The sequence below is a fragment of the Tenrec ecaudatus genome, chromosome 8 (genome assembly GCF_050624435.1).
Source record: "Tenrec ecaudatus isolate mTenEca1 chromosome 8, mTenEca1.hap1, whole genome shotgun sequence".
NCBI lineage: Eukaryota > Metazoa > Chordata > Mammalia > Afrosoricida > Tenrecidae > Tenrec > Tenrec ecaudatus.
In genome coordinates, this window is record NC_134537.1 from 99,042,698 (window position 1) to 99,064,178 (window position 21,481).

At 36.7% G+C, this 21,481-nt stretch overlaps 1 protein-coding gene across 1 annotated transcript in view; it reads left to right on the top strand.

The window, feature by feature from the left end:
* LOC142455486 (disintegrin and metalloproteinase domain-containing protein 2-like) overlaps positions 1 to 21,481 on the top strand; it is a 115,042-nt gene that overhangs the window by 34,865 nt on the left and 58,696 nt on the right. The window contains exons 3-6 of the mRNA XM_075557218.1: positions 10,143 to 10,221; positions 14,763 to 14,839; positions 15,175 to 15,343; positions 17,057 to 17,113. Coding sequence (XP_075413333.1) covers positions 10,143 to 10,221; positions 14,763 to 14,839; positions 15,175 to 15,343; positions 17,057 to 17,113 — 382 coding nt within the window. The remainder of the gene's footprint in view (positions 1 to 10,142; positions 10,222 to 14,762; positions 14,840 to 15,174; positions 15,344 to 17,056; positions 17,114 to 21,481) is intronic.

Below are 21,481 nucleotides of genomic sequence, written 5' to 3' on the forward strand. Positions count from 1 at the left end.
TAGTATTCGACATGTCAAATTTGAGATGTCTTTTAACCTCAACTAGGAAATATTCAAGATTTTTGCTAATTTTTGGCACTCATACTTTAAAATTTTTTTCTTTAATTTGAGTATGAACTTGCCTATATGATCAATTAATCATCTTTTCCACAGTCAAACCCTCTACTTGTTTTGGCTGATGGTAGTTCTTGAGTTTTTCCATCATGTTTCATGGAAGGAGTCATTTTGGTTCTTATGAATTCTATCTGGCAAGATCCACGTGTATTGTGGTTGCTTATCTTGTTGAAAATAGGTGGTTGCAATAAGTCATTGGTCTTGCAAAATTCTATCATGCCTTTTAAATATTCATTTTTATCATCATCAAGACAATATTTTCAAACTACAGATCCTTCCTCTTTGTTTCCAACTTTCGGAATTCAGTCACACAATGCATCTTGATTGTGTATTCAATCATTTGAAGACTAGAGAAGTTGGTACAATTCTTCATTTTCTTCATCATTGGCTTTAGTATTTGAATTGTTATGTGCATAAATTTCACTAATTGGCTTATTAATTATTGTTTCTTGTGTCCAAAACCAAACCCAACTCACTGCCATCAAGTGGGTTTCCACTCACAGTGAGCATAAATGACAGAGGAGAACTGCACGTTTCAGTTTCCAAGGCTATAAATCTTTACGGGAGCAGAACATCTCAACTTCCTCTCTCAAAGAGGGTAGTGTATTTGACCTACTGATCTTGAGGCTAGAAGTCCAAGTCTTAAACCCCTATACCACCTGGGCTCTTTGGTATTCCTTCAAGAAAGAACTCGAAATGTTTACTGACAATGAGTGGGATGCTTCTCCACTATATTTTGTCTTACCTGACAAATCATAGAATTGTTTAATTTTAAATGGCCAGTTCTAGCCCATTTAACCTACTAATGTTTCAGAATTAGAGCTTTATGTTTTCCATTTCACTTTTGATGACTTCCAGTTTTCCTAGCTGCATACTTCATATAATCCACATTCTAGTTTTTAATATATGTTTGAAGTTGCTCCTTCTCATTTTGAGTAATAATCACATCAACAAATGAAGGTACTAAAGGATTTGCACCATCTTTGTCATTAAGATCAATTTGATTTTCCCCAGGTGTGGCCTTCCAATATGAGGGGCGCATCCTCTGGCTGTAGCACACAGTGTTCCACTATTATCTATAATATTTCACTGGTCAATTTTTAAAAAGTGGAATCCCTTTCCATTTGTCCTACTTTATCTTAGTCTACAAACTTCACTGAAACCTGCCCTGTGTGGGTGACCCTGTTGGTATTTGAAATTTTTATTTTAAATAAAAAGCCATAGTTTCTAGCACCATAGCATTGCCCTCGCTACCATACATGGCACAATTGCAGATGAGGAGTAACAGAGATAGTATACATTACGTGCTGCTAATTCTAAGACCTATTCAATAATATTTTTTAATTCAGTAACTAATGTGATTTTTCTCTGTCCATTTTAAACATGGATTTTCAGTGTCCTAGACCTCCTTTAATAATATGTGTAATCACTTTTCATGAAAAAAATCACGATTTTATAGATTCTATTTTACAAGATAAATTTAAAAATTAACAAGTAGAAAATGACATGAATGGCATTTTCTTTCATTACTTTTATTATGCAATCCTGTGTTTTTAAGATTAAATTCCATATTTTGCCATTGAGTCATTTATGACTCTTAGCAATCCCATAGGACAGTGTAGAATTGCCCCTGTGGGTTTCCAAGACTGTAACTCTTCTACAAGAGTAGAAAACCTCAACTTTCTCTCATAGAGCAGCTAGTGGTTTTGAACTGCTGACCTTGAAGTTAGCAGCCAAACACATTACCTACTCACCACCAGCTCTAAAATTCCATAGATTGAAAAAAATCCTCATTGAATTGTAATATTTTATTATAGTAAACAGAATTATAGAAATCTTGATTAAACAAAAATATCAAAATGTGAAGCTATTTTTTCTGACATCCTCTTCATCTAGCTCCTTATGAAACTGAGGGTGTCATTTATATATCTCCAACCCTTCCTCAAAGATTTCTGCTCTTTTCCATTTATACCACGTCAATGGCTAATCAGAGTTCTTTGGGGACCTAAATTGTGTTTGTTTTAAATGATCTTTGAATTTAGGGACAAGAATTCTAAAGGGTCATGAGCAGGTGTGCAGATTGAATAGTTTAAGGTTTCCTGAGGAAATTCTCATAAGACATTTAATGCTATTTTGGAAAAAAAGTTAAAAATCTATCAAGAGAACCCCTTTGGAAGGAGTAAGTAAGTATTCTGGCCCCAAAGTCTCCTGATCTGATCCCTAGGTCCTCAATTTCATTGGCCTTGTCGACCCCCCAGGACGCTTTATTTATCTTCAAGTTGCCCCATTGAGAGTAACTCAAATGCATGACTGAGAAACTTCGCAAAACTTTGCAGTCACCAGCGCTGATTGTACAGGTGTGCTTAAGCACATCCGTGCCTGAGGGATCAGAAACCTGTGAGCCATACGGTGACTTACTCTCCTCTTATACTGATGGGTTCTAAAACTTAGTTGCTGACCTAAAGTGATACTTTTTCTCTCTAATTTTCTCACTCATTGCTTTCTTACTATAATCTCCTGCCAGGTGACCTACAACATTGAAATAGAAGGGAAAACACACACGGTCAACTTAACGCAAAAGTAGGTGTCCTACATTTTTCTTACATAATATTTTTCTATTTATAATTATTATTTATAATGACCCAGAAAGTCATTATTTTGTATTTGAAAATGTTTTATACTTTTATTAAAAACTTTTAGATCCATATAGTGAATGTAGAACCTGAATTCCTATTGTGTGTTCTCATATTTTTCTTTCTCCGCAGTGCTGCCTTTCTATTAGACTGGCCTTGGTGTGTGCAGGATATATTGAGTTACTTTTAAATTCTTTATTAATACTTAAATATGACTAGATTAAGTGTTCTATTATATTTAGCTTCTATTTTAAAAGTCAAAATACATGTTTGGGAGGTATGAGCAGTAAGAAATTTTCAAAAATAATGTATATGTCATGGTGAAATATGTTATGGTTGTAAAGTGTAATTATACTTAGCCAAAACAAATCACACCTCAGCAGATGATATTTGGAGAAAACAAGCACAATTTACTAAAAATAAATACAATATAATAAATATTATAGTGGGACATTAAAAATAATAATTGGCTTCTAAATATATATTGACAGGTCCATGTGACTAATTTTGTAGGTAAAGTTGCCAAATCAGTACAAAGTTAATAGATGCATCTACATTACTGCTAGCACTTATAGTTACCATCTTTTGGTATATCATAAATCTTATGAAATGTTTTTCATGTATAAGATAGTTGGTGCTAGTTGGAAGGAAGACATAAAACTGATGCAAAATACCCCTTGGGAAAAAAAGATGCTGTGTTTTTAAATGAAATATACAGGGAACATCCAGCTACACCCTCAAAATCAAGTGATTGGCATGTAGTTAGCTATGGACCAGCATTCAAGCATTATATACTAACTTCCTGCATCAACAATACAATATTTTGAAAGGTTGAATAATGCTTGAAATGTTTAAAATATAACTGGTCAATAAATGATCATAATAGTAGGTTTATTATATTTTGTCTTTTGTACCTATATCAGGAAAATGATGTAGACTATAGAATACAATTAATAGCTACTTATTTGATAAATTATATATTTATAAACCCTGACAATGATATATCTCTTTTTTACCACAATGACACTCAAAGATCACATAGATTTATGAAAATGAACACTGGAATGCAAAATATTTCAAATACTAAAAAAATTTACAACAGTTCCACACAATAAACTAGAGCATAATTACCAATTTTTAGTACAAATGTTTTTAAAATTGAACCATCATCTCCACAATAAACATTGATTCACACTTCAGAACTGCTTTTGCACAGTATCAGTAAACAACAAATAATAAAACTTAAAAGTTTCACTGAATATATTCAAACCTTTTTACATGCAGTGTATGAAAATGAAGTGTGTACTGCTAGAAAAATAAGACAAAACAATAGCAACAAGGCAAAATAAAAGTAGCCTCCCTTCCTGGTAGAGTGCTAAAGCCTTCCTTGACCACGATGGCTGGTCGACATACAGCTCCAGCAGCCCCTTGCGCATTTGGTAGTGAATTTGTCGTCGATTGACCAGCAGTTAATGTCTAAGCAGTGGGGTAGCACTTGCACGCTCATCAGATTTGAAGGCCTGAGTTTTATTTCAGATCTCACTTGTGTAGCTCTAGCACCCACTTTGTTGAATATTATTTGACAAGGGGAAGTACCATGTATATTTCCAAGTACTTTTAAACAAACAGAAGAACACTAGTGATTGACTGTATCATATTGCTCAGTGTGTCCCTAATAAGATTCGATCGGGATACAGATTAGAATGTTGAGGGAAATATTAGTGTCAATGAGTACTTTAGATTCTTTAAAAATAGTTTTATTGGCATAAACCTCACATTTCTTGCAATGTACTCATAAATCATATTAAGATGTGTGCAGTCATCACCACAATCAGTTTCGGAACATTTTCTTCCCGTGCTCCTTGTTGCTCCTCTTGTCTTCCCCTGCCATGTCCTTAGCCAGTTACTGTCTCTATAGAGTTCTCTCTCTTGGAACTTACAAAACAAATCACAATCATACAGAATGATGCGAAGTAAACAAACAAAACCCCCAACAACAATGACTAGACAAACCTCAGAAAATCCTCAAAGAGAAAGCAAAAATACTGAAACCTAAAACAATTTTAAAAATCATTTTATTGGAGGGTGCGCTTACAAATCTTGTAACATTCCATCATTCAATAGTTTAAGCAAACTTTAACGTATGTTGACATCAGTATTTCCACTTGAGCCCTTGTTATCAGCTCCTCTTTCCACCCCCCTCCCTTCCACCCTCATGAATCCTTGATAAATTATATATTATTATTGTTATTTCATGTCTTACACTGCCCATTGTTTCCCTCCACCCACCTTCCTGTTATCCATCCTCCTGTCAGCGCTGTTATGCTTACAACGCCACTGGACCCAAAGACTTTCTATCCACTGGCTTGTGATCATCTTTCATATGGCTTCCTTGTATGTGTTTTGTGAATCTGAAGAAGACATAATAGATTGGTACCGGATATATGGGCTAATATCAGACGTATGGCCTTGGACTAATCTGGGTTGGGATGTTTTCTTAATATACAATTGTTCTTGTATATAAACCTCTTCCTTACACAATATGTGTGTCTGTGAATTTGTTTCTCTAGTCTGCCCAGACTAACACATTGTTAGAGGATTGTAGAGGAGTGAAGTCGCTTTTTCCAGACTCCATGGTGTGTAATTGAGAGGAAGTTTCCTCAGGGGTATAGTTTATTTCTATGCAAGCAAACGATGAGGGAATTCTCTTTCGTTTACTTGTCTGGATCCTGTATCTGTCTCATTGACCTCTGTTTCATTTGACTTTACCCAATTCCCCACTATGTTGTTCACTGACCTTAGGAACTATCAGTAGCCCGTTGACCTGTGATGCTCAGACCAGGGTGCAGCTGCTTTAGCCAGTTCCCTTCTTCAGCTGGCAAGGCTCACTTCCTGTAAGACATCCCTGAGGAGAAGGCACATGGACCTACCCCAATGCAGCCCTGGGTGCTGGAGCGCCTGTGTGGAGACCCCTGCCAGCGCTGAGATGTTTACCCATTCACTGACTCTGCTTTCCTCCTGCTCTCAGCATCATTGCATATGTTTTGTGAGATGGAGGAGGACTTTGTGGACTGGTGTTCGACATATGGGTTAATGGGTTCATGTTGGACTTGTGGGTTTGGTCAGCACTGGGTTGGGATGTTTTGTTGAGGTGCACCTAACCTTTATATAAAACTTTCTCTTACACATGAGTTTTTTGGATTTGTTTTTCTAAAGTTCCCAGACTAACACAAATAGTGTTCAAGATATTTTCCTGAGTTTCACAAGAAGACATGAATACTGTGATAGTTAGATTTTGTCCAGCTTGTCTGTGCCAGGTATTTTAGTATCAGTAATTTGACACTAATACCCAATTATGTGATCTAACGCGATGGAGTCAATTCTATGATGCCATCTAACATACTATAATTAACATTGTGAGAATCCAGCAGTTGTGGTGGAGTGCAGAAAATTTAAAGAAAGATTCACTAGAAGTGCCCTGCAATGTTTTAAACAGACTATAAAAAAATTTCATTTCTGCTGGGTCTGAATCCTACATTTGGTTTATCGATTTTATGCCATATTGTCTGCTGAGCCCAGGAGCCATCAGAGGACTGGTGATACTGGCCGCATTCGACTTTGCATCCACCAGCTTGTGGTCTTCCTGCTTCATCTTCCTGGTTCCTTTTTCATCAACCTGAGCAGCTACATGAATTAAGAGAAGCCCCCAGCTTACCATCTGACTCACAGATTTGAACCAGACTGTGTTTACCCATTTCTACAACTGTGTGAGCCACTGGTTTACATCTCTAGAGAACCCAGGCTAACACAAATATTTATTTAAATTTTCCTTTAAGACATTTAATACTTTTGATGCTATTGAAAATATTACATTTGAAAAACTTTATATTCATTAATAATGAGAATGAGGATGGTATAAAGTATGAATCTAGGAAAATTGGAATGAAATGGAACACATAAAAATCAGTGTTCTGGATACAAATGAGGTGAACTTGACCAGTACTGACCATTTTGACTCAGACAATAATATTGTTTACTAAGCTAAGAATGACAAATTCAAGAGGAATGAAGTCACATTCATCATCAAAAAGAACATTCAGTTTGAAATACAAAGTTGTCTGTGATCAGATAATACCTATACGCTTTTAAGGAAGTCCAGTTATGCAACTATTCAAATGTACACAACAACCAATTAGATGGTGATGAAGATACTGACAAATTCAACCAAGTTCTTCAGCTTAAAATTGATCAAGTATGTCATTGAGATGTACTGATAATTATTGACAGTTGGAAGGCAAAAGTTGAAAACAAAGTGGATTAAACAGTATTTTCTAAAAATATAACTTTATTGTGGGCTCTTACAGCTCTTATAACATTCCATGCATCAATTGTATTAACCATATGTGTACATATGTTGCCATCATAATTTTCTAAACTTTCACACTCTATTTCCACTAACTTTTCAATTACGCAACTCACTATCGTGATCCCAATTCTACCGTGCAAGTCTGACTAGACCAGAGGATGTACACTGGTACAGATAGAAACTGGAAACACAGGGAATCCAGGGCGGATGATCCCTGCAGGACCAGTGGTGTGAGTGGTGATACTGGGAGGGTAGAGGGAGGATGGGTTGGCAAGGGGGGACCGATTACAAGGATCTACACATAACCCCCTCCCTGGGGGCCAGACAACAAAAAAGTGGGTGAAGGGAGATGTCAGGTAGGGCAAGATATGACAAAATAATAATTTATAAATTATCAAAGGTTCCTGAGGGAGGGGGAGCAGGGACAGAGGGGAAAAATGAGGACCTGATGCCAGGGGCTTAAGTGGAGAGCAAATGTTTTGAGAATGATGAGGCCAATGAATGTACAAATGTGCTTTACACAATTGATGTATGCATGGACTGTGATAACAGTATATGAGCCCCTAATAAAAAATTAAATTTAAAAAAATCATGAGAACTTTACTAAGAGCTGTGATAGTGAAAGAGAAAAGGAAAACTAAGTTGGGCAAAACAATGATACAGAAAGCATCAAAAGAAATAGAAAGAATACACAGAATCATGGCAACATTGACTGACTTAAAATCAGGAAAGGTGTGTGCCAGGTATGTATTCTCTCACCATATTTATTCAATCTGTATATTGAGAAAATAATCCCTAAACCTGGACTCTGAAAAAGATCATGACACCAGGATTGCAGTAAAGCTTATTAGCACCCTGAAATATGCAGCCACCACAATCTTGCTTACTTAAAGCACTTGACAATGTTCAAGGATTATAATGTTTTTTTGAAAGTCTTAATCAGAAAAGAAATGACAGAGACACATCATCCAGATGAGAGAAACAATTAGCACAAGGTCATAATGATTTACAGAGAAGTGAAGACTTAAATAGGATACAGGAGGGCAAAGGATTATAACTTTCAGTACAGATTACAAGTCAGTATAAAGAAAACAAAGACCATCATAATCGGACCAGTAGACAGCGTCATGATTTACAGAGACAAGATAGAACTTGTCAAGGATCTCAATCAATGCTCCTGGAAGTGTGATCAAGAAATCAAATTCTGTCTTGCACTGGGAAGATCTGTTGCATAAGAATTTTTTTAATAGTTCAATCATATTAAGAGTTGTAAATAATCACTACTAACAATTTTAGAACATTTTCTTCTCTCTTGTATTAATTATTATTATCTCACCCTCTAGCCCCCAATTCCCCTGCCATAACCCAAGTAGACCATTGATTCTGATAACTATTGAAGTTGGAATCTTACTTTGTCACATGGCTAAACATTTTAAATTACTTCAGCAAGCTTTCTGTTTAAGCCAACATATTTGCATGAAGATCAGCTCGTTCAAGAAGCTGATCTTTACATCAGTATTTTAAGTAAGATAAAAGCTAATAAAGTGAGTTTTAATGAAACACATAACAGATGAGTCTTGTATTTAGTTGTAAAGAACAAAGTCCAATCAAAACAGTTGCTTCCAATGAAATCTGCTGAATCAGTTAAATTCAAGGTCAAAATGCCAGTTCAGAAGGTTATGTGACCATTTATAATAGATTCCAAACTGGTAATTTTGATGGATTTTTCTCAAAACAGGATGACTACAGATGCTTATTTTTAAGATATTTCAAGAAATAAAAAAACTGCTTTAGTAAGAAAAAAGTCAATAAAGCTCTGTCCAAAAAAATACTTTCTATCAAAACAATGGCAATACACATGTTCACTTTTTCAAAGTAACAAAAATTTCTCCTATGAGAATTCCACTGGAAAACCTTACCTCATACACCCAACAACTATGACCTTATCACTTTGAGTTCTTTTGTCCTTCCCCATATCAAAGAACTTTGTAGAGGAATATGATTTTGAAGTCCTTGAAAGATTCCCAAATCGCTTGATACTTTGACGTGGTATAAATTGAACAGCACATATTCTTTGAGTTAGAATGAAAGAAATGGAAATATTGTCTTCCGAAGTCCATAGACATAGATGAGAGATATATTGTGATACGATCATTTCACAATTCAATGTTTATTAACGTTTCCATGATTTCGTAGCAGTACTTTTTTTACTTTAAAGATAGAAGTGCATTAGATAATAAGCCATAGTGAAGAACAACCAAAGAAAGAGAAAAGAGCTGGCACAAATATCTGGAGGAAGCTCCTACCTGCTATCTTTGAAAGGAAAATAGGAATCCCTTTGTGTTAGTCCAGATTGACTAAAGAAACAAATTCTCATACATGTATAACAAAGAGCTTTATATAAAACAGCATTTGTATATTGAGAAAACATCCCAATCCAGTCCAGATCAAGTCCATAAGTCCAATATTAGCCCATATATCAGATACCAGTCCATAAATTCCTCTTTAGACTCACACGGCACATAAAATGACACTGAATGCAGGACCATCACAGACCAGTGGGTAGAACGTCTTGTGGATCCAGTGGCAGTGGAAGCATCTCATCGCTGGTGCAGGTCTCCAGGTGTCTCCTCCAGCTCTCGGAGTGTCTCAACAGCAGGAAAGGGAAGGCAGAGAGAGAGTTTGTCCCAACTCCAGGGAGGAAGAGAGAAAGTCCCAGAAACCTCTGGAGAAGGCCATGCCCTTACAGAGGCACCATTGGCTTTGACCTGATTGACAGGCTAGACTCCACCCCTTCACTCAAGTTGACAGGAGACTATGTAACTTCCACATCCTTGTAAATGGAATGTATGTGCTGTTCAGTGTAAAGTATAAATGAAGTAAGAGTGACTGAGGACACATCTAAAGACTAGAATTCTAGAGTGAAGTTTTGAATAAAATTCTTATATTCCAATAATATAAGACAAAAGATCTTTTTAAAACAAAAACTTAGAAAAACTTTCATCTTTTTAAAACATTTTATTTTACAGAACTTTTTTACCTAATAATTTTAGAGTTTATGGTTATAATGGAGGAAGAAGTGTGAACTCACTTGATCAACGTTATCAGGTATTATGTTTACCATTTGTGTTTTAGCTTTCTGTTGCTTTCCCTGATCATCTAATTTAGGCTCTATAGCTCAAGAACAAAGGGGTGGGGTTATGCTCTGCTTTGTTTTTCTATAAATTTATTTATTTTCTACAGACATTATTTCCGTTGGCAGTATCTCAGTGTTGCTTGGTAACAAAAACTATCAAAATAGTTCATTTTCTTAGAACACAGCAAAAAAGAGTAAATTTGATGATGAACAATGAAACGATGTTGATTATTCCACTTCTAAAGATGTGCTTTTATATGAAATTGAATTGCTACATAAAATATCTCTATCTTTCCACCAAGACATGACTATTCTTTTTAAAAGTAAATGAATTTTTCCCTTTTCTTCTAAATAAGGAGACATACAGTTCCAAGAGTCATTGTTTCCATTGCTGGATATATATTGCTTTCTCCACTAAATTAGTCATAATCCCACTGAATAGTATGCTACTTAAAGAACAAATTTTAAAGCTGAGTACATGGGTGGGGGCTATATCTGACCTCCTCTGACTCCCAATGTGCCACAAGGTAGATTTCTATGAGCTCAGTGGGTGACCCCTCCACCCTGGGTCCTTCTCTTTTGTTGGTAATGTGATTCTTGAATCTGCTGTCTTGTTTTATACAAACTACCAAGATGACAATCAAGATAACCTTGTTAACAATCATGCATAGCTGAATTATATAAGCCCAGAAGTATCTTCCTCTAGTTTTTCTTACTCAAATCCATCAGGAAAATGAAGGTCACATGGTAGAAATAACAAAAGGCTATGGCTAGACGAGCCATATTAAATAATTCACCACAGTGAAAAAGCTGACCTCTGCAAAGGCATAAAAGCATATGTAAATGAATAGTAGTAAAGAGGAAAATAAAAAGAATGATTAGTTACACACACACACACATGTAACATGCAAGGAAAGAATCTGCAAAGCAATTGCAGTCTTCAGTTCTGTAGCTGGACTGGTCATGAAGTCATGAGAGTTGGCTTCCTGCTTTCTCTATTTTCTTCTCTTCCTCAAACAAAACTTCAGATGCTTAGATTTCTTCAGTAGCAGGGTGAACCGAGTCTTTATTCCAAAAGTGTCAGGCTCCTTAATCATGTGTTTTATTTTCATTGCTGTAATTTTCCATTAATGTTTAATATTGAACATGGACATAATAAGGTAAATCACCGAGAATGTGTTCAAAATATACATTCTCTGCCTTCATTTTTAGAGGTTATTTACATTATGTTAAATTTTACCAGGAGGTATTGTTTTTGTTGGTTTTAAGTAACATTGACTTGGATCAAACCTGATACACAACAGAATGAAAGGATGCTAGACCTGCAGCATCCTCACAAACGTTCTTATGTTTGCGCCCATTGTTGCAGCCACTGAGTCAATGCATCCCCTCAAAGGCCTTCCTCTTTTTCACTACTCCACTACTTTACAAAGAATTTTCTTCTCTCCTGACAATGTGTTCAAAGTAAGTGAGATCAAGTCTAGGCAACCTTGCTTCTAATGAGTATACTAACTGTACTTTTTCCAAAACAGATCTGTTTGGTCTTATGGCAGTTCATGGTAATTTTGATATTCACCACTGGCACCATAATTCAACTGCATTTTTTCTTCTTCAATCTTCCTTATTCATTGTCCAAATTTCACATTCCTATGAAGCTACTGGAAAAAATAACATGATTTGGGGCAAAGTAACATTCTTGCTTTTCAACACTTTAAAGAAGTTTTGTGCAGCAGATTTACCCAATGTAAATCTATATATCATTTGATCTCTTGATTGCTACTTGTAGAAGTATTGATTGTGGATACTAGCAAGATGGAATCCTCAATAATTTTAATCATTTATTCATTTATCATGATGTTATGATGTTGCTTATTGGTCCAATTGTGAGGATTTGTATACCTTTACAGTGAGTTGTAATCCATGCTGAAGGCTGTAATCCTTGATCTTCATCAGCAAGTGCTTCTAGTCCTCCTCATTTTCATCTGCATGTTGCAAATTGTTATTAAGCCTTCAGTTCTGATGCTACATTTTTCTTCTTCATATAATCCAGCTTCTAGGATTATTTGCACAGCATATAGACTGAATAAGTATATGATAGGATATAAACCTGACTTATAACTTTCCTGATTTTAAATCATGATGCAATATTCTCTTATTCTGTTCATGAAACTGCCTCTGAATCCATGTACAATTTCACTTGAGTACAATGAAGTGTTCTGGAGTGTCCATTCTTTTTATGATACACACAGTGGAATATTTTAGTGTAGTAATAACACACATGTAAACAACTTCCTGGTATTCTTTGCTTTGAGTCAAGAGCCATCTGATGTCAGCAATGAAATTTCTTCTTCCATGTCCTATTCTGATCCAGCCTGAACCTCTGGTCGTCAATGTGCTCCTAAAATGATTGTTGGATGATATTCAGCAAAATTTTACTTCCATGTGGCCTAATTGATATTACTCTATAGTGTGAGCATTCTCTTGGATCACCTTACTTTGGAATGGTGACAAATATGGATCTCTTCTAGTTAATTGGTCAATTAGATGACTTCCCAATTCCTAGCCTAAATAGATGAGTGTTTCCAGTGCTTCATCAGTTATTTGGAACATTTCAATTGGAATCCTATCAATACCTGGAGCTTTGTTTTTGGCTAATGTTTCAGTGTAGCTTGACCTCCTTTCTTCAGTGTCATTGGTCCGTGCTCATGTGCTCCCTCTTGAAATCGGAGGATGCTCACTAGTTCTTTCGGGTATAGTGACTCTACATCCTTTCCATCTTCCCTTGATGCTTCCGGTGTCATTCAATAGTTTGCCCTTCGTGCAAATTGGGGCTTGGGATTTCTTTTAGTTTTTTTTTTTCCAGTTTAAGATGTGCTGAGTGTGTTCTTCCCTTTTGCTTCTCTAACTCTAGGACTTTGTGTATTTCATTATAATATTTTACTTTGTCCTCTAGAGCTACCCTATGAAAATTCTTGTTCAGCACTTTGATGTCACCATTTCTCCCATTTGCCTTGGCTACTGTACTGTGAAGAGCAAGTTTCAGAGTCTCTTCTGACACCCACCTTGATCTTTTCTTTCATTCCCGCCTTTGTCATGACCTTTTGCTTTCTTCATGAATGAGGGCCTAGACTACGTCCTCCCAGAGCTCATCAGTTCGTCTCTCCTTACTGCTCAATGTGTCAAATCTCGTCTTGAGATTTTCTCGAAATTCAGGTGGGATAGACTCAAGGTCTTATTTTGGTCCTCATGCACTTGTTAAAATGCCCTGCAGCTTCAACTTGAATTCATGTGTGAGCAACTGATGATCATAATAATCTGAAAGATTACTATTTCTTAAATACCAAGTCACTCTTAATCCTAGCCCATCCAAGTTGACACAAAAACAAACCTAGATCAGACTGCTGAACAGATGTGTGTTATATCTTATTGGTTTATAGTGTTCTTTATGTCTGTTTCCTTGATGAGCTTTGGTGAAATTAGTCCATCAATTATTGAAAGTTTGGTGTTGCAGTCTTTACTGCTGTTGACTCCCATCAATTTGTTTCATATAATTTAGTACTTGGTTGTTCCACAGCATTTCCATTTATGTTATTTCTAAGAAGCAGATCATCAGTACTGTCTCCTACTGACTGAATGATCGAGCTTAGAGGCCAAGTGCTCACTCTCTCACACAGTCTCTTTGGCCCGGAAGAGCTTCCTAAGTTTCTTCACTGGTGCTTGGAGACTTCCAGAGTCTCTTAGTTCTTTTAGCTTTATCGATCTTCATTTCTACTGGGCTAGGATCTCTTGTTCTCATTTCAGGTGAGACTTACATCTAAGTGTTAACGTATGCTAGGAGCTCATTATTCCCCCACTTCTTCCCTAGAAATCTCAACTTCTAGACCTTTGTGAAAATAAAATGTGTCGCCTAAGCTTTCTGTTTGAGTATCAGCCACCTGTTGTGACACTGCCTTGAAGTGTCATCAGGTGAACGCCCATACAGACAAGCATCAAAGCTAATGTTCTTTCTTTCCAGTTTTGACTTCTTTCACCTCTTTTGTAGTGGAGGGTCGCTATGGGTCTGAATTGACAATATGAGAGTGAGTTTGCTCTGGGTTTTGTAGTTAGCATTGTGTAAACCTTTTTCAGTTTCTAATGGTCATCTGTGGTAGGATTGATGTTTTACTCTGTATTCTGCCACTGTATTTAAATAATTTTGAAAGTGTATCCTTCAGATTCAATTTTTAAATTCTTGTTTTGCAAAATAACAAAAATTAAAAAGTTAACAATTTTTAACTTGATTTCATGACTCAAAAATTATCATGATTAATTTTTAAAATAGACATATAGTTCTTGAAATTAAGGAGAAAACTTTGGAGAACAAAGACAAACGCTCATCTAATAATCTTCTAAATCCATTCTGGAAACATGAGTATTTACACAAGTGTGCCAGCAAGCATGCATACTTTTAATAATAGAAAATTATATCTTTAATTTGAACTTCTAGTAAAGATATATATTCTTTATTTTTCAGAAATTCTGCTACTACCAAGGATTTATTGAAGGTTTTCCAAATTCTATGGCAATCATTAGCACATGCACTGGACTCAGGTTGTGATATATAATTTTATGGACAAAGTCTGGAATGTAATTTGGGAAGGATTTCTAAAATAATATTCAGGAATTTTTTAATACTCGGAAATAATATGTGGAACTCTTTTTATTGATAAATGAAAGCGTGGAAATTATTGAAATATAAGACTACTTTCTTAGTCTGCCTTAAGGTATTTAATATATCTGAAGGTCATGATATACTACTGTCATACTATGTCTGTTAAGACTAAGTCTGAAAATGACCTGCATACCATTTAAAAGAAAAACATTGTAACATTTAGTTTTTTAAAATGTACTCATCTATTTACTTACTTACTTTTTGGCATTTATAGAGGCTTACTGCAGTTTGACAATGTCAGTTATGGCATTGAACCTCTGGAGTCTTCCATAGGCTTTGAACATGTGATTTATCAAGTCAAACATAAGAATGATGGTGTTTCTCTGTATGCAGAAAAGGATATTGAGTCAAGAGCTCTTCCATATAAAATACAAAGTATTGAGGTAAGTGTTTGAGCAAAATACATGGTCATTTTTGTGCAATAACATAAATGATATATTATCTGTAATTGACAAATTATATTAGCATATATATTGGGATGCATACACCTAAAACTTATTTAGTAAGCCTTAAAACTACTCTTGGACTTATAAGAATTCCAAGTGTGGAATTTTTAACTGTTAGTAGAATCATTTTCCTGGGATCTAGAACTTTCTTTTCTACAGATAAACTTTCCCCATATCTAGCATGTCAAATTTTTAGTAAAATAAAAGATAGCTGCTATTCACATCTGTTCTAGCTCTACTGCAAGAGCCCCCCTGCTGCCGCTGTTGTGAGAGCAGGGCCGCCGGGGGTCTTTCCCGTGATGTGGCTGGGCTCCTGTGGCTGTTGGGGGGGGCACTTTCAGACCTTTGTCCTTTACGTGGCTTGCACGCTAGTGCTTTTCTTTGTTCAGAAACGTTTTCTATATTTTTAACAACAGAAAAATTTTACCACTTAAAAGATTAAATACCAATCTTAAAAAAGGAATGAAAATGGCATAGAAATTAAGATGAGCATAATAAACGTCTGGAAGTTTTTGAAGATTTTGATCTCTTTACTTGCTTCTAGAGGTTTGACCTGTACTTATAGGTGGTATTTTATTTTAACAACTTTAAAAAAACGATTCATACTGCAGTGTCAAAGTATTTGTAACTGTAGTGAGTCCCTTTAAGATGTTTTCCCCTAATGTGTTAATCTTGAGTATCAGTGGGGGTGTAATGAGTTATGTGTTGGGCTAAGAACCATAAGGGCAGCGATTCAAAACCACCTTCCTCTCCAAAGGGGAAAGATGCAGCTTTATCCTCTCAGAGTTTACAGGCTGGGAAATCGCAAAGGGGTTCTGTTCTGCCCGAGAGGGTGGCCATGAGTGATAACAATGAGGGATATCTGTCTGGTTTGTTAACCTTAGGCTGTTTTTATATAATAATAATTGTAACTGATATGCTTATTGATGATACAATTTTACTTAATCCCACTTTCCTTCCATATTACAGAGAAGTTCCCAGGGTTCAAATATCATGTGGGGTGTTTCTTGCATCTGCGCCTTTAACTATGAAAATCTAAATGGGTGACAACATAGCCCACACCCAGCATAAGACATTTGTGGTCCAGCTTAAGAAAGTCAGTCATTTTGACCCTTTTTGCCCGTCTTTCTCAAGAAAGATTTAAAAGAGGAATAATACCATTACCCTTCAGATGAAACCCCACCTGTCAACACAGGGAAACACCATTGCTCTTTGAAGTCCACAGCATAGCCATAACTCAGTTTTGTAATAATTGAATATTAATGAGAATGCAGAAGGGTAGAAGATATAATACATGAAATTTTAAAAGTCATAATTATAAGGAATCATATACCCAGCTTTGCTTAACGGTCCCTGGTGGCATAGTAGGTTACGCATTGGGTTGATAACCATGAGGTCATCAGTTTGCGATTCCCACCACTCTGTGGGAGAAAGCTGAGGTTTTCTACTCCTGTAAATAGAGTTACACTCTCAGAAGAGCACAGGGGTCGTTCTACGCTGTCCTATCAGATAATTATGAGTCAGAATTGAAACAATGGCAGTGATTGAGCTTTGTTATCATACCTGGGTTTAATAGTGATATACATGTTAATCTACTTAGATAATTATTTAATTCTAATATAAAATTTATGGATTTTTTTCTTTTTTTAGCCAGAATCAGATTTCTACCAGTATATAGAAATGCATATTGTAGTTGAAAAACAATTGGTAAGTATATTCTGAATTGTCTTATTTAAATTACATTCAAGTGAGAGTTTTAAAAAATATTTTGGAGCAAAGTTTTAACAGAAGAGAAGCCACAGTCTAGTTTCAGTCCTGTTTTCATGTATTTAAAATTTTCAGTATTCACGGTACATTGGAGATAAAATTTCTATTAGATGTTATTCTGAATTGTATAGGGTTTAACTTAAAAATAGCTGCTATCTGAAGGACAATTTATTAGTAACATTTAGAAATAATTTTATTTGAAAGGCACTATAGAAATTTATGATAAATTTCCTAGCACTTTAGTACAATTGAAAAATGATATCTAACATTATTTATATTACATAATTTAAAGAGAAAATAAGTGTTTATATTCATAAATATTTTGATGGGCAGGGGAGATATTTATATTTGAGGAGGAGTAACTATCATTCTTGAAATTTCCTTCTTTTTCAGTATCACCATAAAACCCCAAACTCATCATAAAACCCAAACACTCACAGCCATTGAGTTGAATCTGATTCTATCCCAAACAAAAGCACAAACTCACTGCCACTGAGTTGATTATAATGCATAGTGTTTGCATAGTGTATGTAAAACTGGCCCTGCTAGTTTCTGAGACTAACTCTTTATGGGAGTATAAAGTCTCAGCTTTGTCCTGTGAAGCAGCTGGTGGTTTCAAACTGCTGACCTTTCAGTAAGCAGCCCTAGCATTACCGTTACACTACCAGGGATGCTATACAGCAACTCTGTAGGACTGAGTAAAAATTCTCCTGAGGGTATCCCAAACTGTAAATATGTAGAGAGCAGAAAGCCTCTCCATGGTCCCACCAAATGGCTGATGGCTTCAAACTACTTACCTTGCACTTAGCTCAACTCCACCAGGGCCCAAAGTCACTTTATTTGAAATTTGGAACCCCTGAAATAATTTCATTATTACTTGGAGTTTGTTTTTTATCTTTTCTTTCTCTGCTATCCTCTGTAGTGAGATTCTCAATCTTGTCATCTAAAATAGATGCACTTTGCTCATATTTGGAGATTGCATCCTTATTCTTTATCCAGTTTCACGGTTCTTGTTTTCATAGATGCAAACTCTTCCTTGTCTTTCATTTGAAGATGCCAAGCCTGGGAGTAGACCTATTATACCCACTTGTTCTGGGCACCTTCATTTAATGTTGACTGAATTCTATGGGCAAAACGACCAACACATCTGTCTTGGAAGAAGTATGACTAGAGTGACCCATAGAGACAAGCATAGCAAGACCTTGTCATCCATTCTTTGAACATATCCTCAGGGGAGACCAGCCCCCGGGAACGTCGAGGCTTGGTGAAGAGGAGGGGCCGTGGAAAAGAGGAAGGACCTCACGGATATGGAGTGATACCATGGGTGCAGCAAGGGTCCCGGGCTGAGGAACAGTCGTGAGGATGGCTCAGGCCCAGGCCATGTTTCGTGCTGCTGTGCAGGTAGTCGCTCTGGGTCAGCCTGACTCGATGGCACCTAATCACAGCAACATTTTATTCAACTGTCAGTTCCAGAGAGGCCGAGTGCTCTCTTCCCTTTGGGTTTGCTCATACTAGGGCCTGTACATTTCATTAAATACCTGGCTTTGTTTTCTCAAGCTGCCCTTTGAAATGTTCTGTTCCGTTCCTTGACCGTGCTTTCTTCCACTTGCTTTAGCTACTTTATGTTAATGGTTTTCATTTTTGTTTTTTAATGACGTTTTGCTTTCTTCGTGAACGATGGTCTTGATGTCCTCCCATGGCTCATCCAGTCTTTTGTATTAGTGTTAATGCCACAAATCGGTTCTCGAGATAACGCCTGAATTCAGGTGGGATAGACACAGGATGGTGTTTTAACTCCTCTAGATTTGTTCTAATTCTCTTCAGCTGTATCCTGAACTTCCACATGAGCACTTGATGGTGTGTTCCAGTCACCCCTGCTGTGAACATGGGACCACCGCTTGTCGGTCAGTTTGTCGTACTGTGGTGGCTCGTGTGTTGCTGTGATTCTGGAAGTTCTGTCACTGGTCCTTCAAATGCCAGTAGGGTCACCCAGAGTGAACAGGTGTCAGAGGAGCTTCTAGATTAAGAACAAAGAAGAAGGGCTTGCCTCAGTACTTCAGAGAAAGAAGCCGCTGAAAACCTTATTCATAGCTTCAGTGCATTTTCAGACAAGGCAAGCCTCCACAAAGGAAGCAGAACATTGTCAGTAATCAGAGGATGGGCCTCTCAGGTCCAAATGTGATGGAAGAGTTGCCGGCTTCTTGGAAGGGAGTCAACCAGAGTGATGTAAGTAAGGTCAAGCCTCTGGGAGCAGAGCCTTGAAGATCTTCATCGCTGCCTGGGCTGGCACCACTGAGAGAGAAAGATCTTCGAATGATTGGAGCTTGGAATGGATCAAGTATGAATTTAGGGAAGCTGGAAGTGGTCAAAAGTCAAATGATATGTATGAAGATCAAGATCCTACTCATTAATGAGCTGAAACAGACTGGTATTGGCCATTCTGAATCCGAAAATCATATGATTCACTCTGCTGGGAATAACAGTTGAGAGGAATGACATGGCATTCACTGTCAGCAAGGGTCTTGCTAAAGCCATCATGAAGTGTGAAATCCAATAACTATTATTCAAATTTATGCACCAACCACAAAAAGTAGTGATGAAGAAATTAAAGATATTCTAGCCATGATTTCAGTCAGAAATTGATTAAGCATACAATTAGCATGAATTGATAGTCATTGGTGTTACAATGTAAAATTTGGAAATAAAGAGGAAAGGACATGGAATTGGTATTAGAAATTAAGCTGGTGGTCACATGACAGACTTGCAAAACCAGTGAGTTCATAGAAAATCCCCCTTTTCCTGTTGCTCATAGAATTATACAATATTACAAACTGAGAAATGAAATATTCTTTTGATTATTTCAGCTTGAGTTAAACTGAGTATGAACTTCCCCTTTTGTTTTATAACTCCATTTTTTTTATATTTCACAATAAGGTTAGGCTTCTGGAATGGTTGATACACAGGCTCTTTGCTTCACACGCTGAAAGAATTCACACGACAGAAGCCCATTTGTAATCCAAGGGTGTGTTTATGGAGGGAAAGGAAAGTTTCAGGTATTACAGTCCTGAAAAGGCACACTCTATTGCTGGAAAGTGTGCCAGGCCCCGTAGAAGCAGCACTGGGGTTGGTTCACAATTGGTCGTGGGAAACCACATGTAAAGAATACAGCAACAGGGAGTGTAAAGACCACACATGGCGAATTGGGAATCCCCAGGGGTCAAGAACACTTCGGAGCCAGCAGGAGCTGGGCGGCCCTGAGGGGGCACACAGGGGTGCATGCTGCCTGCAGGAGGCTCTAGCCTAGGCTTATTGCTTACACCCGAACAAGAGCAAAGGAGGGACTGGCCAAAGGCCAAGAGGGCCCAGAACAGGTGCCAAGAAAGTGCGCTGGGCTGCGTGCCCCCACCCCTGCAGATCGCAGCTCAATGAGTAACCACTAGCTACCTGGTTTCTTTAGAGTAGGTGTTAATGTTGTATTTAATTTAGCTTCCATTGACCTTTTAATGTAAGAAAACCGATCCCTGGCGTAATGGATTAAGCATTGGACTGCTACGCAAAACGTTGATTTGAAGCAGCAGCACACCATTGGGTCAGGATGAGGCAGTCTGCTTCCATAAGGATGTATAGACTCAGAATCCTGTAGACTGCTTAGTTGTGCTGTCCTATGGGATTGCCATGAATTAGAATCAACTAAACAGAAGTGATTTTTTGGTATATTCATGTGTTTCTTATATATGAAGTTTTAAGAAATATGACAGCAAAACTTGTGTTTCCTGTATTTTTTCTTGAATTTTAAATTACACTACAATATTATAATTATGATAATGACACTGATAGATACACTCAGGATACTTTCCCAGGATTGAGTGCCTTTGCCTCTTCTTGCTTGTAGAAGTCACTAGACAGTTTCCTAATGGAACCATCAGATAGCCATTCTAGGAAGTTCTCTTTTACAGATTACTTAGAAATGTTTTAAATCAAATAATTTCCCCTTTAATTCGACTTTCTCTCACAGAGAAGTTAATATACCCAATCCTTAAGTTTTTTAGGGCTTTAAAACAGAATTATGTGGCTGAAATTTAAATAGTTTTAATATCTGAGATGTGTATGTTTTCCTGTTTCTAATTGATGTTTTCTTTTGCTTGAAGTCTTCATTTTTACAATGATAGTTTTATAATGATGTTATTGTAGCTTAAGACAGAAATGATGCTGAATAAGTGTGTTCAATTTACATTTTTATTATAAGATTGTACCTGTGGGAAATATGCATTTTTCACATTAACTATAATTTAGAGAAATTTTTGAAAT